The sequence below is a fragment of the Myripristis murdjan genome, chromosome 19, assembly GCF_902150065.1.
Source record: "Myripristis murdjan chromosome 19, fMyrMur1.1, whole genome shotgun sequence".
NCBI lineage: Eukaryota > Metazoa > Chordata > Actinopteri > Holocentriformes > Holocentridae > Myripristis > Myripristis murdjan.
In genome coordinates this window covers 394,631-409,227 of record NC_043998.1, presented here as the reverse complement: position 1 = coordinate 409,227, position 14,597 = coordinate 394,631, and the positions used below count along the sequence as shown (strand labels likewise).

Genomic DNA, 14,597 nt, shown 5'->3' with positions numbered 1-14,597 from the left:
AGGCACCTGATTGGCAGCACCTAGGGGTACCAGAAGCTCAAAACAAGAGTCAATAGCAACAGCAAAATAAGCTGTTAGGCATTGGCAGAGAAGATTTGGCAAATTTTTCATGGGTGCAACCCACATACTCACCTCTGCTGCTCATCCCACAAATGCATGTTCCTTACAAGTGAGGCACCATTCAAAAAGGTAAATAAATAGGCTTTCCAACAGTATAAGATTTACTGCCAAGAACCATTGATACAACAAAGAAATAATCTACCAAATACAAATTTCCTTACTTTTTCTTTTTACTTAATCTGTAATCTGTGGATACTGCTGAAAAAAATGTGAATTTCCTGCGGGATGAATAAAGTATCTATCTATCTATGTTTATATACCTGATGTGTCCTGGAGTAGTCCCACAACAACCTCCCACAATGTTCACCAGTCTGTCCTTAGCAAACTCCTGATGGAGATGGAAATAAAATCAGACAGAATAATATTCCAGCTGCTATGAGGCACCTGGGAACATCTTAACCACTTAGCAAAAAAGTCTTCAGGAAGTGTTGTATTCTAACAGAGTTTTGAAATGTTTGCGAACTTAAAAATCACAGGCATGGCAGGTTAGAAATTACGGTGTAGGCCTACGGTGTATTCACTTGATCTGAAAGTTTCCATGGTTATTTGTAGAGTTTATGTTTTATGACCCTAGTGCCCATGAAATTCTTTCCCAATCTATTGTATATCGATAGACCAACTGTAAAATCAGAAGTTAACGAACCTTAGTATCAACTCCTGAAAAAGGTTTTGGAGTATTTTCAGCTGACAACAGTTACACATATGACATTAATGTCCATAAAAACCTTTAAGCTCATGGCTGTTACTTCTGGGGTCTCGTCATATCCTCCAAATGTGTTGGGAAGACCTAAGACAAAAATATATAAAAATAAAAAAATAATAATAGGTGAGAGACCTTTTCATACTATTGATGCCTGCAAATAACCACTAATGATTTAATTGTTAAATTGTAAACCTAAAACATGAAATAGATTGTGAAGGCTGTTGAGACTGTTGTCTCTTGTCTGTGCTCTGTTTAACCAAGGTTCCTACTGCATTCCACTTTGCCTCGGGAAGCTCTTGTAGTACATTTAACTTTTTATGCACACTTATATTCAGTGTTCTAAGTGGTTTGTATCCAACTTTTATTTGCCCTTAGCTAAGTTAACATTCAACGAGAAACCTAAGTATTGATTATTCTCTGGTCATATTAGCAATAATTAATACGGAGAAACCTTTGAGTCCATTTACACCTGACATTGAAATGTGTCTTCAGTATTTGGATAGCAATCCAATCACATGTGTCCATATAAAAATCCAGGTGTAAAATTGGACCCCAGACACATTGGAGAGAAATCAAATTGGACTATTTAAAGCACCTTGGGAGGTGGTTTAGAATACATTGAAGCAAAATCACACAGTGTTGGGAGACAGTGATTTTTTTTTTTTTTTTTATCTGAACAGAGCTGAGAGAGTAACCATCAAAATCTGTAGCTTGAAAATCTCTGTGTGGTTATGAATGTGGTTGACAGCTTAAGTACAAAACAGGGCTCGACAATAAGGATTGCCCAATGGCCCCGGGCATGTAAACCTAGCGATTCACTTGCCCGATCAGGCAAGTGGCTAAAAATAGTAAAAGTTAAATAGTTAAATCACGTATGGTGAAGCTACCGCTGTCTCATCCCCACTCCCTCCTGATTTCCCTGTCATTCACCGCCAGCAGCATATTGTGTGTGACGTGACAGTCTTTCTCACAAAACAATAGAAGGCAGCAATACGCTGTGGAGGCGTCTACCTGCCGAAACCAAAGAAGAAGTCTCCGATAAGATGGACAGGAAGCTGAAGTATGAACAAAAGCATAAGCGAGTGTTTCAGGAGTCATGAAAAAAAGCATTTAGCTGGGTAGCATTAGAGGTGGGTGAAACTCCAACTATGTTCTGTGCAGTTTGCCGCAGGTTTTAAATTAAAGTGGCTTTCACACAGCGTGCGCTTTGGACCACGCTCTGCACTGGGTACGGCGCAGACAGGCGCGGAGCAGTGCGAGCGCACATGCAGAGTTTTCACATAGCACACACACGGCGCAGACCTCGGCCAGCACAGCCATTCACTGTGTATGTGATCGCGGGGCGCAAGGCTTTCACATAGCACGCGGTTTGGGCCGTGCTTTGCGCTGGGTGTGGCGCAGATGGGCACAGAGCAGTGCGCACATGCGTGCAGAGTACGGCGCACGCATGCGCGTCGTGCACGTATGTGGCGCTAGTTGCTACATGACCAAAACAGACGCTAAGAAGTAGTTTTCCGTTCTGGCGCACTTTTTCCCTGGCGGACAGTACAGCAGCTTCGGATGAACCATGTAAATAGGCAAATGCATTCTTTTAATTTATGAATTAGCTGAATTAATGCTTCTTAATAAATTATGTTACATGAATGAAAGCTGTATTTTTTCTTATTTCATCTGATTTCACTTGTCACCTGTTGTGTGTGTGACTTCACATGGAATTTTATAATAAATGTATGACTATACTGCATTGTCTTTGCAAGAGTAGTGCATACCTCATGATGTCAATCATCTAGATTTCTAAATACAAACAGCTCCTGTCCGTGTAGTAAAGTAAGAAAAAGAAAGTAAGAAAAAGGCATGGATACCAAAGTATCAAAGGTTTTTAGGAGCATGTACACAGTACATGGACTTCATTTTCCACTACTAAAATTTAGCAGCATTTGGACAAAGTGAAGAGGCAATTTCAAGCATGGAAAGAAAATAATCTGGGGTGTAACATCAGACTTAAGGTTACAATTCTTTATTACAAGATTTCAGCCAAAAAGCTACAGTTAGGTCCATAAGTATTTGGATAGTGACATATTTATAATTTTTCCCCTTGTACACCACCACAGTGGATATGAAATGGAGTAATCAAGATGTGATTGAAGTGCAGACGTTCAGCTTTAATTTAAGGGGTTGAACAAAAATATGATACTAGCCGTTTAGGAATTACAGCAAGTTTTATATATTGTCACCCCATTTTCAGAGGCTCAAAAGTTATTGGACAAACTATACATAACACACATAACTGTAATTATAAGGATTATATTCAATAATTGGAGGAAAATCCTTTGCAGTGTATGACTGCCTGAAGTCTGGAACCCATGGGCAACATCACGAAATTCTGAGTTTCCTCCCTTGAGATGCTCTGCCAAGCCTTTACTGCAGCTGCCTTCAGGTGCTGCTTGTTTGTGGGTCTTTCTGCCTTCAGTTTGGTCTTAAGCAAGTGAAAAGCAGCTCAGCTGGGTTGAGGTCTGGGGACTGACTTGGACACTGTGCCTCACAGTGTCCAATGCATTCTCTCTTTTTCCTATCAGTTTTGTGGCATTTGGCTGAATCTGAGCAGATATTATAGCCCTATAAACATCAGAATTCATCCTGCTACTTCCATCAGCACCTCATCAATAAACATTAGTGACCCAGTTCCATTGGCAGCCATACATGCCCATGCCATAACACTGCCTCCTCCATGCTGGACAGATGATGTGCTTTGCTTTGGGTCATGAGCTGTTCCTTTCATTCTCCACACATTTCTCTTCCCATCATTCTGGTACAAGCTAATCTTTGTTTCATCTGTCCAAAGAACCTTGTTCCAGAATTGGGCAGGCTTTTTTAGATGTTTTTTGCAAAACATAATATGGCTCTCCTGTTCTGGAGTGACAGCAGTGGTTTACATCTGACTGCATCTGATCACAAACGTCTCTTGACTGTAGATTTGGACAGTGACACGCCTTCGTCCTCAAGAGTGGTTTTGACTTAGATGTTGTGAATGGGTTTTTCTTCTAAGGAGAGGAAGGAAAGAGTTCTTCAGTCATCCACTTTAGATGTTTTTTGTGTTATTCCAGACCTTTTGGTGTTGCTGAACTTACCAATGCATTCCCTCTTTTTCAGGATATACCAAACTGTTGATTTGGGTACTCCTAAAATTGTTGCTATCTGCCTGATAGATTTTTTTTTCTTTTGAGCCTAATGATGGTCTCCTTAGATATCTCTTTGGATCGCATGTCGACAATTGTGATAAACAGCTACCAAATGCAAATGCAAACACTTGGAATGAACTCCAGATCTTTTATTTCCTTGTCATGGAATAACAAGGGAAAAGGCCACACCTAGCCATGAAACTGCTTTTTAGACAAGTGTCCAATTACTTTTGAGCCTCTGAAAATGGGGTGACAATGTATAAAACTGGTTATAATTCCTAAACAGTTAATGCCATATTTTTGTTCAACCCCTTAAATTAAAGATGAAAGTCTGCACTTTAATCACATCTTGATTACTCCATTTCAAGTCTACTGTGGTGGTGTACAAGGGCAAATTATGAATATTGTGTCACTGTCCAAATACTTCTGGACCTAACTGTATGTCAGCCCATTACGGCGTTGAAGCTATGGATACAGGCCCGCAGACTCTGTATGGGTTTACCTGCATTAGGATAACAGAGTATGAACGCTGTGGTGCTTTTTCCCATCGCCTCGATGAATGGCCTCATCTCTGTTGCCCCCAGAGCACAGTTCAGGCCAATACTTGAAAAATGGACAAAACCATGGGAAAACGATTTGAACACAATTAAGATCAATACAATACAGTACAAAGATGAACAAACCCTTTGGAAAATTATGTTAAGACCTCGGAAACTGACCCAATTATAAGTAAAATACAGTTCAGAAAATATCAAACAGTTACAAATATTAAGTTAAAAAATGAACTACAAAGAAAACAGATATTAGAAGCCAGTCTACAGCTATCTTGAAGAGAAAAGGGGCTTTCACATAGTGTGCAGTTTGGGCGGAGCGCAGCATTGGGTACGACACTGGGTGCCGCGCAGACTGGGGCAGACTGGGCGCAGAGTACGCCGCCGAGTAGGGCGCACGCATGCACGTTGTGCATGTATGTGGCGTTGGTTGCTATGCGACCAATACAGATGCTAAGAAGTAGTTTTCCAATTTAGCGCACTTTTTCTCTGGTGGACAATACAGCAGCTTCAGATGCACTATGTACCTGTCACTAAGTCAAAGAACAGCTCTGGCAGTAGTTATTCTTCTGAGGAGGAGGAGGAGGAGAAGACGAACAGCAGCAAGAAGAGTGTGGCTACATGAAATTCTCATGGCAAGGCAGCAGTTGGGGGAGTTTAATCTCGTTCAGGAGCTGCAGTTCCATGACAACAGTTTACAACAGTATTGGTCTTTAATTGCAGGAAAAAAAAATTCGCCTATTGTGGAAAGGAAAAACATCATATATATGTGCCAGTTTTTAAACACACCTGGTATTCCTAAATTGTGGGATATCTCTCTCCATGCCTGGGCTTTTTTAACGATATCACAGTATGACTACAGTCTAGTGTCCCACAGCTCTGCATGCAGAGAGACAGCCACGATGATGCTTTCCTCCATTTTTGTTGTGCCTTTCTGCCAAAATCCGCCTATTTTTTCTGATTCCAATATTCTCTTCTATTGGGCGCACTGAGGTGACATCACAGGGCGCTGCGCCCAAGTTGAAAATTTTTAATTTGGGTGCAGCGCCCTGTGACATTACCTCAGTGCGCCCAGCGGCGGCGCCCTGACCAACGGCAGCACCCTGACCCGCAGCAGCGCCCTGTCCAGCGGCGGCACCACCTCCCTGGCGGCCAGCGATCACATACACAATGAATGGCTACCACGCCGAGGTCGGCGCTGAGCGCGCGCTGTGTAAAAGCCCCTTAAGATAAGACACCATCTAAAAAGCGCATGAGAAATACACTGAGCGGAAGACATTAGAGTCACTGTTTCCTCTGTATGCATTTAGCAGTGGTGCCCCACCACAGCATGGGGGTCACCACAACTGCAAGAGAAAATGTGAAATTAAAAGAACACTGTAATTTTTTTCTTACCTTTATCTAAAACTAAAAAAGTATAGCCCGGTGTCAAAAAAGTAATAAATAATTAATAAATAAATAATAAAAAATAATAATAATTTTTTAAAAAGTCATGATTTTATCATGATTAAAACATGTTTGGCACTGGAAACTCAACCTGAATCATAACCTAAACCCAACATATTAATATATGACATATAACGATATTGGGACCAATGCAGAATTGTCGCTCAAAAGCCTCAAGGCTGCAAAAAAATTATAGAGAACACACTAAGAAAATGTTTACTGACAGTCACAGACTGTCACAGACACAGGAGATAAATGAGGTGTGGTCAGGCACATTTCAATCTGAGGGCAACTGAAAGTGATTGTTTTCATTGTTATTCTAAGGTCATTATCATGATATTAATGTGTACCTACATAAGCAGGTGCCAACGCAAGTACACTCTGCTTATTATGCACACAGAGATGCCTTGTTATGCACAAAAGTTTGCCTGCTTCCGCAGGGAGATTTGATGTAATCCTGCTGTTGCCTTAGATCATCTGCTCATGCGCTTTCACTTTGTGCACAAGCAGATCCATCTCCTCTGTGCAGAAGCATTCCGTCTCACTTGTAAAATGCACCATTATAGTAGCAATCCACCAAGGTGCAAGCGCACCTGGGATTTAAGAGGAATGGTGGATGGCAATCTGATTGGTTTATTGCATGTTATACCCAAAACACACCCATGAATAATGAACAGATTGAGAACAACTCTTTTGAATCATAAGCCTGGTTCAGCGACCCCTATTTCAGCCATTAAAATAGCAAAAGTGTATCTGGACACCCTAAATGTACTTGTACTATGCTCTTCAAAGTGCTGTCATTAAAATAGAGCCACAAGTGCTGTGAGTAGAATGGGTTTTTAAAGGCACATAACAAAGAAGAGGAAGATGAGGAAGTAGAACAAAACAACAACAATAATTATAGCTGCTGCGCAGCAATGGTCGAGGCCGGACAATTTTAGGCAATTCTGAGCAACAAGCGGAGAATTGGAAGATGAAAAGACAGGTGGCATTTTAATGTGCATTTTGCATCAGTTGAGGCTTGAACTCACAGTTTCTGGCATGCAGGGCAACGCTTTATCTCACTGAGCTAATTGACAAGTGTCAATTCATGTGAGGCTTCACAAATTGACTAAGCCAGTTAGTCCGGCGGCTATGCGAAAAATCGTGCACTTCACGATACAAGCATGAAATTTGGCACACTGTTAGAGCATGCCCTAAGGATCATTTTTGGCTATAGGGCCATCGTGGATTTGTCCCGTGGTAACCGTGGCAACCATTTTTCAAAATGGCTGCTACCTGCTGTGATTTTACCTGTAACTCAGGTTCTAGATCACCTAGGATCTTGATCCTGGTGGCTAATCCTACATTTTCAAGGATGAGGAATACAATGGTATTGTTTACAACATGCTAGCAACTATCTCACTACATATTTCCGGCATTCAGTTAATTAAATAATAGTAAAAACCATCAAAATATGTATTTCGGTAGAGTATACTGTACATGTTTTCTAAGATGTTGACAGATATGCTATGAAATGCATGTGTGCTATGGCAATGGCCAAAGTGGAACTATACAGCAGTACATATAAAAGGATACCATTTAGCCTAAAGGCATTTTTAATAAAGCCAAAGAGGAAGGAAAGTGTGACAACAAGAAGTGACGTATGATGACACAGTCATCATACGAGCTGTTCTCCTTCCTGGCAACTTGTGTTACATCCCTTACCATTGAGAAACAGGTAACCAACACTCATCATGCTGCCTGCCTTTACTGGTTTTGACACTGTGTCATCATTTGGAGGCAGGGGCAAGAAGACGACATGGGATACATGGAAGAACTTCAATGATGTGACTCGTGCCTTCTGTGCCTTGGCTACCACACCAGACACTGTAGATGACTGGATGGAGCCTCTTGAGTGATTTGTGGTATTGCTGAATGACCGCACTAGCAGCCAGGAATCACGGAAGCAGCTGTTCACCCAAAAAGGTAGAATGATTGGTGGACTCCCCCCCAACACAAGCAGCACAGCATACAAAGAGGGCAGCCTACCAAGCTGGTCACTGCAGGGGACAGGCCATGGTTACACTCCCTGAACTTGTTTACACCTGTAAAATGTGTCATATGACAACAAAGTTGATTCTGATTCTGACAGGTGGATGGGAAGTTCACTGGACCACACGACCAGAAAGAAGCCTGGCATGTTGCGAGCTCCTCCGCTGTGGTTGCAAAAAGGGATGTTGTGGAAGATGCAAATGTGCCGAGGCAGCATTTCAGTGCACTGCTCTTTGCTACTGTGGTGGACTGTGTCATCATACGTAACTTTCTTTCCTCTTTGGCTTTATTAAAAATGCCTTTAGGCTAAATGGTATCCTGTCCTGTTGGCCCTGGACAGACTCCAGTGCATTCAAAATTCAGCTGCCAGAATTTTGACTCATACCAAGCCCTGGCAGCACATCACCCCCACCCTCATCCATCTCCACTGGCTCCCGGTCAAGTCCCTCATTTGCTACAATCTCCTCCTTCTGACGTACAAATCCCTCCACTCCCTTGCCCCCCGATACCTGTCTGACCTCCTTCACCAACACACTCCATCCAGGAACCTACGGTCATCTGACCTAGGCCTCCTCTCCACCCCCCATACCAAGTTACGGACCTTTGGTGACAGGGCCTTTAGCGTGGCTGCCCCCGCCCTCTGGAACTCTCTCCCCCTTGAGGTGCAAAATGCTCCGACACTGGACATCTTCAAATCAGCCCTCAAGACACACCTTTTCACCCTAGCATTTCCCCAGTAACTAACTCAGTTCACCCCTTTTTTTTCTTTTCTTTTTCTCTCACCTCCCCTTTCCACCTGACCTTGTGAAGCAACCTTGGGTTTTAGAAAGGCGCTATATAAAACTCAGCTATTATTAGGGCCCGAGCCCTGTCCCAGTGCGAAGCCCTATTGTATTTGTAACGTTTTTTATTCTTCCTTATTATTACGTCTCTTTGACGCTTAATTTGACCCCCTAAACGTGCTCAAAAACTCACCAAATTCGGCACGCACATCAGGTCTGGCGAAAAATTCAATAAAATCAAAAATCGGAACCCCCCGGTGCAAAAATGGGCTCGGTAGCGCCACCTAGGGACGCAAAGGCAGCCGCTGCAGCCCACAGGAATGTCATAGAAAGACCAAACCAGCGCCGAAACGTAGATCTCATCAAGCCCGACATTTTTCGTGCCGTGGCCCCCGCCTAAAACCAACAGGAAGTCCGCAATTTTCATTTGAAATTCACGTTTTCGCCCAAATTTGCGCTTTGTAGAAAATCTATAAACTCCCAGGGCGTTAATTTTATCGACTTGAAAATTTTAATACATGACAGAAGACATAGTGCTTAACAAAAGTTCTTCAAGGTTCCGTATAATTTTGAACCGTTTGGATTTCAGAAGGCCTCAAAGTCAGAGTGTCCACAACCAGCGCCTCCACTTTTTCCCATGCACCCTGGTGTGCCTGCTGTGAATAAACAGGCACTTACCATGACAATTAGGCCCCAGGAGTCCAAAGTAAACGTCTGACAGCTTCCAAACCTATGCCGATGGAAAGAGGACGAATTCTCCTACAAAAATAGGAGGTCTTGCTTTGGATTGGAAAAAGTTTGTGGCCGCGGTGAAGACTAGTTTAAGAGGTTTGGACTCTTTTTTTTTTTTTTCCCCTGCTCTGCTCTCTGCTTGCACTGCCCCTCCCCCACTCAGCCCCTTGGTCAAGACTGACAGGCATCAGAAACAACTCTCAAACTCAAATGCAAGCTTAGGGCGACATCTGCTGGAGAAGCACCGCTAGCAACTGGGCCAGAACTGTGTGTGTGTGTGTCTGTGTGTGTGTGAGTGAGTCAGTGAGTGAGTGAGTGAGTGAGTGAATGAGTTTGTGGGTGTGTGTGTGTGCATGCACATGCTTGTGTGTGTGTGTGTGTGTGTGTGTGTGTGTGTGTGTGCGCCTGTGTGTGCATGTGTGTGTTTGCGTGTGTAGCTGCCTGCCCGTGCGTATGTGTGTGTGTGTGTGTGTGTGTGTGCGTGTGTGCGTGTGTGAGTGTGTTTGAGTGAATGGCACCGTGAATGGACCGTTCCCAACGGGCACGAGGTGGCCGCGGGGCACGGGTGCGAGGGCCCGTCCAACGCTGCTTGCAGCTTTAATTATTATTTTTTTTGTCTCTGTACTGCTGTATAGTTCCACTTTGGCCATTGCCATAGCACACATGCATTTCATGGCATATCTGTCAACATCTTAGAAAACATGTACAGTATACTCTACCGAAATACATATTTTGATGTTTTTTACTATTATTTAATTAACTGAATGCCGGAAATATGTAGTTATATAGTTGCTAGCATGTTGTAAATAGTACCATTGTATTCCTCATCCTTGAAAATGTAGGATTAGCCACCAGGATCAAGATCCTAAGTGATCTAGAACCTGAGTTACAGGTAAAATCACAGCAGGCAGCAGCCATTTTGAAAAATGGTTGCCACGGTTACCACGGGACAAATCCGCGATGGCCCTATAGCCAAAAATGATCCTTAGGGCATGCTCTAACAGTGTGCCAAATTTCATGCTTGTATCGTGAAGTGCATGATTCCATCAAAATATTGTGCGTAGCTGCTGGACTAAGTCACTTTTCATGCATAGGCAGCCGCCTATGCATGCAAAGACAGATTTCAAACCACTGTAGAAAAAAAAATCAGTCATCAAGACAAAAATCTGACAATGATTATCTGGCATGGGACTGGACCTTTGTGCAAAGTTTGGTGAATTTTCGCACATGGGAATGTTGCACAAGCTGGGGCTTAAACTCACAATCTTTGACACCGAAGCCTGGCCTCTATCTCACTGAGCTAAAACTTCACCTGTAGCTTCACAAACTGACTGAGCCAATCACTGACCTGCAGGGCAGCAGGCAGCCATGCATGGAAAGGCAGATTTTAAACAGCTGTCAAAAATTTAGTTTTTCAGACAAAAATCTGATAATAAACATATTGCATCTAGACAGCATGGAGATGTTGATCATTTGTTTTTAACAATGATTGATTTGCTCTATAAGTGGAAAAACTGATGTTTAAAAATTCTTTCATTGACTCCAGTTGTTCACAAGAGCAAAATTCAAAATACTGTCAAAAATTCAGTTTTTGAGATACAGTTCTGAAATTTCCAACACATCATCTACCATGACTCCAAAATATTGTCCATTTTTTTCATGAACAGTGAAGATTTATTTACCAAGAATTTGAAAGTGTATGTTTACAGTACCATTTACAGTCAAACGTTTTGATGCACTGTAGGCTCAATTTTTGATAAATCAAAAATCTGTGTGGATTGGTTGTGTAGGACAGTCTGAAGATGCTCTGTATCAAATCTGGTGACATTTGAGCAAAAATTGTGGGAGGAGATAGGTTTAACAAGTTTTACAGTTTTTGAAAAAAACAGAGTTATGGAATTCATAATTTGCAATAGGTTTGAGTGTACAAAGGTTTCTTCAGTATTGGGGCTACAGTTTGGTGAAAGTTGCAAAGCTGTAGCACATATGGTTGATTTGTTATGAATTTTCAAAGTTTTAAACTTTAAAGGCTTGCTATAGCGCCACCATCAGGACTATTGGTTTGAGTTTGCATCTGAATGTATCTGGCATGGGACTGGACCTTTGTACACAATTTGGTGATTTTTCGTGCATGGGAAGTAGGACCTCCTCGGAAGAAGAAGAAGAAGAAGATTCACGAATACAAGAGGGTCCTGGCAGCTTAGGCTGCCCGGCCCCTAAATACACAATACAAAGGGCCAATCCCAATTCACCCCTTAACCCTACCACTTGCCCCTACCCCTCTGTTTTGCGCGTTCACGCATAGGGGTAGGGATGTCCCAATTCTTGTGGAGGCGGAGGGGGAGGGTGGAGTGCTAGGGCTATATAGCCCTCCAAACTGAGTTTTTTCAGAGGCACACTAAAGCGAGTGCTACGAGAAATCTCCCACACTTCTCACACAATTAACACAAAAATCAATAAAGTCAGCGATTGTTTGACTGACATTACACCACTACACCAGCTGGCTAGCATGGTGTGTGGCTAACGTCGGGCTAACTACAACAAAACTTGTTTACGGTCTATCATTCATACCTCAAGCTGATTCACCGGCACTCCCAGGCCTCAAATTAAACAATAAGCCCCCCAAAGCCGTGGGTTACAGTGATTTTACAACGGCTGAGGGGTGTTCTTATCGGCGGCACGACGCACAGCGGAGACATCTCCTTACATTCTTCCGATTCACTATTGACAACCGCAAAAAGATGCCAATAGCCCACGCAAGAGAGATTACCACAGCTGAAGACGTCATTTTGAGATTGAGATTTCCCGGCAAAAAAAAAATCATCGCGTCTGTTTACAACGTCACTGATGACTAATGATGATGTTTCCGGGGATGAAGGGTTGTCCCATTTCATAGGGGAGTATTTCAACCCCTACCCCTTGTAACTTTGTTGCAAGGGGCAAGTGGCACTTGAAAAAGAGGGGTAGGGGTAGGGGTGAAAATAAGAAATGGGATTGGCCCAAAATATTCAGCACTGTCCTCTAGGGCTGGGTGATATACCGAAAATTTATGACAATAACCGACGTCACTTTGCTCATGTCGGTATGTTTGGTATTATAAAAAACAAAATAAAAGTCGTTTTTGTCTTTTTTGGCTGTGTGTAGGCAGGCCTGTTCATGTCCCTTTAAGATGCTGTACTACGTGTACAGCGTGTTTAGTCACGTGACTCCACCCCCTCCAGTCTGCAACAAGAAGGGAAAGAGACGATGAGAATGGAGGACGGTTCAAATGTAGAAGCAGCTGCAGCTGTAGCTGAGGTAGTCGAAGTAGATTCAATCACGGGGGACGTGCCCCACCCCCCATCCCTCTTCCCCCTCCCCCCAGCAAACCTAATACCCATTACACTTTCATGGTACTGACATAATACTATTCAACTAACTTGTAATGTAACTCACCATAGTGGTTTAGCATGGCTTACACTGACCACAAATGCCTCCCCTGTCTGGCCAGACAGAGTACGTCCACTCCGGTCAACTATGGTCCCTGAGACCTGAACAATGAAAGCAAAAAGAGGGTAAAATGAGAATTACAAATCTCAAATATATGCAACAGCACTCATACACTGTATACAAGGCACATACTGTATTTACTTTGCCACCGTTTAAATCACAGCTCACTCATTTAAATTATTATGTGGTAGTTCAGTGACAGCTACTGCCCACATGACAGCAATCTTTTTCTAGCCTAGTTGTTCAATTATTTTAATCAGTTAATACACCAATGGACCTCCATCATGGAGCAAGGTGTGGTTGCTTGGAGATTATGTTATGTAACCGCAAAGCTGCTACAGCCATCTCCACATCTCCACAGCCCTGTATCTACACTTAGCCCTTAAGCATTAACATAAAATATTGTGAACATTCGATACATACAAATACAGGTTTTGGTTCGTAGCCCTTTTCAAACAGCAGGTCGATGGCATACAAGGCTGCCTGAAAAGTAAAACAAAATGCACTGAGAAGCATTGACATAAAAATGCTGCTCATAAGCAGAACATCTTTGAAAAATTAATGGAAAATCTTGAAAAAAGTATAGAATTTATGGGGCATGTTCATAAAACTTACCTTTTACTTTCTTTTAACTATGGCATGGAAACAGAATTTGTGCATCAATCAATACATTTGGTGCCAAAACTGATCGAACGTACTGTATCAGTTTATTTAGTCATGAACATTATGTTGAGGGCAAAAGACAAGAACAAAGCTAAACAACAGTTTGATTTAACTAAAGTTTTAAGGTCATGTAATAAATAACAGCATAATAATAATTTCCCCCCTGAATTGTAAGCATAGTCTCCAAGGCTAATTTGCCGGTGCAGATGAAATGCAGTGACTGCACCGGTGTAAAGGAAATTTCATTGGGCCCAAGGAGGTTTTTTTCCTCCTGTGTCCCTTCAATAATTTCCTGGCATGCCATGGCATTGCCTGTGCCAAAATGTGCACTAAAACACACTGAAGGGGAAAGGTCAGGTGATGCGGTGCAATGTAGGCATTAAAAAATATGCTTGGACTTCCACCTTCTCATACCTCACCATAGTGGTTCAGCGTGGCTTACACTGACCACAGTGCAACACCCACATATGCAGGTGTTCTGTGCAATGTTCTTGGTTTGAGTTTGTGCAGTGTCTAGTAATTTTATGTTGATAATTATATTTTATGTTGATATTTTTTTGACACTGTGCATGGATTTTAAACTGTTCTACTGCTGCACTGTCATCACTCTCCTTTTGAAAAAGCTTAACAATATACTTGGATTGACTGGATGAAGCAGTCAATCTACTTTTTTGTACTGAGCATTTGTCAAGTTTGTGAGTTTGCAAAATTTAAAAAAAGAAAATGAATCTGTAATAGAGATATGAACATTTCTACTCCAAAACCATAAAAGCTCATCTGTTCTGTAAACACTACATTGTACTGTTTCTATACTGTTTCTGGTGATCTAATATCTAATTTAATCTCATATAATTTAATCTCTTATAGTATGACATTATATACGAAAAAAGAATATTGT

At 42.1% G+C, this 14,597-nt stretch overlaps 1 protein-coding gene across 1 annotated transcript in view; it reads right to left on the bottom strand.

Moving 5' to 3' along the window:
* mtr (5-methyltetrahydrofolate-homocysteine methyltransferase) overlaps positions 1 to 14,597 on the bottom strand; it is a 106,493-nt gene that overhangs the window by 63,670 nt on the left and 28,226 nt on the right. Inside the window, exons 7-11 of the mRNA XM_030077580.1 lie at positions 13,460 to 13,519; positions 12,983 to 13,077; positions 4,505 to 4,605; positions 846 to 907; positions 381 to 448 (exon numbers count right to left, since the gene is read on the bottom strand). Of these exons, the coding sequence (XP_029933440.1) occupies positions 381 to 448; positions 846 to 907; positions 4,505 to 4,605; positions 12,983 to 13,077; positions 13,460 to 13,519 (386 nt within the window). The remainder of the gene's footprint in view (positions 1 to 380; positions 449 to 845; positions 908 to 4,504; positions 4,606 to 12,982; positions 13,078 to 13,459; positions 13,520 to 14,597) is intronic.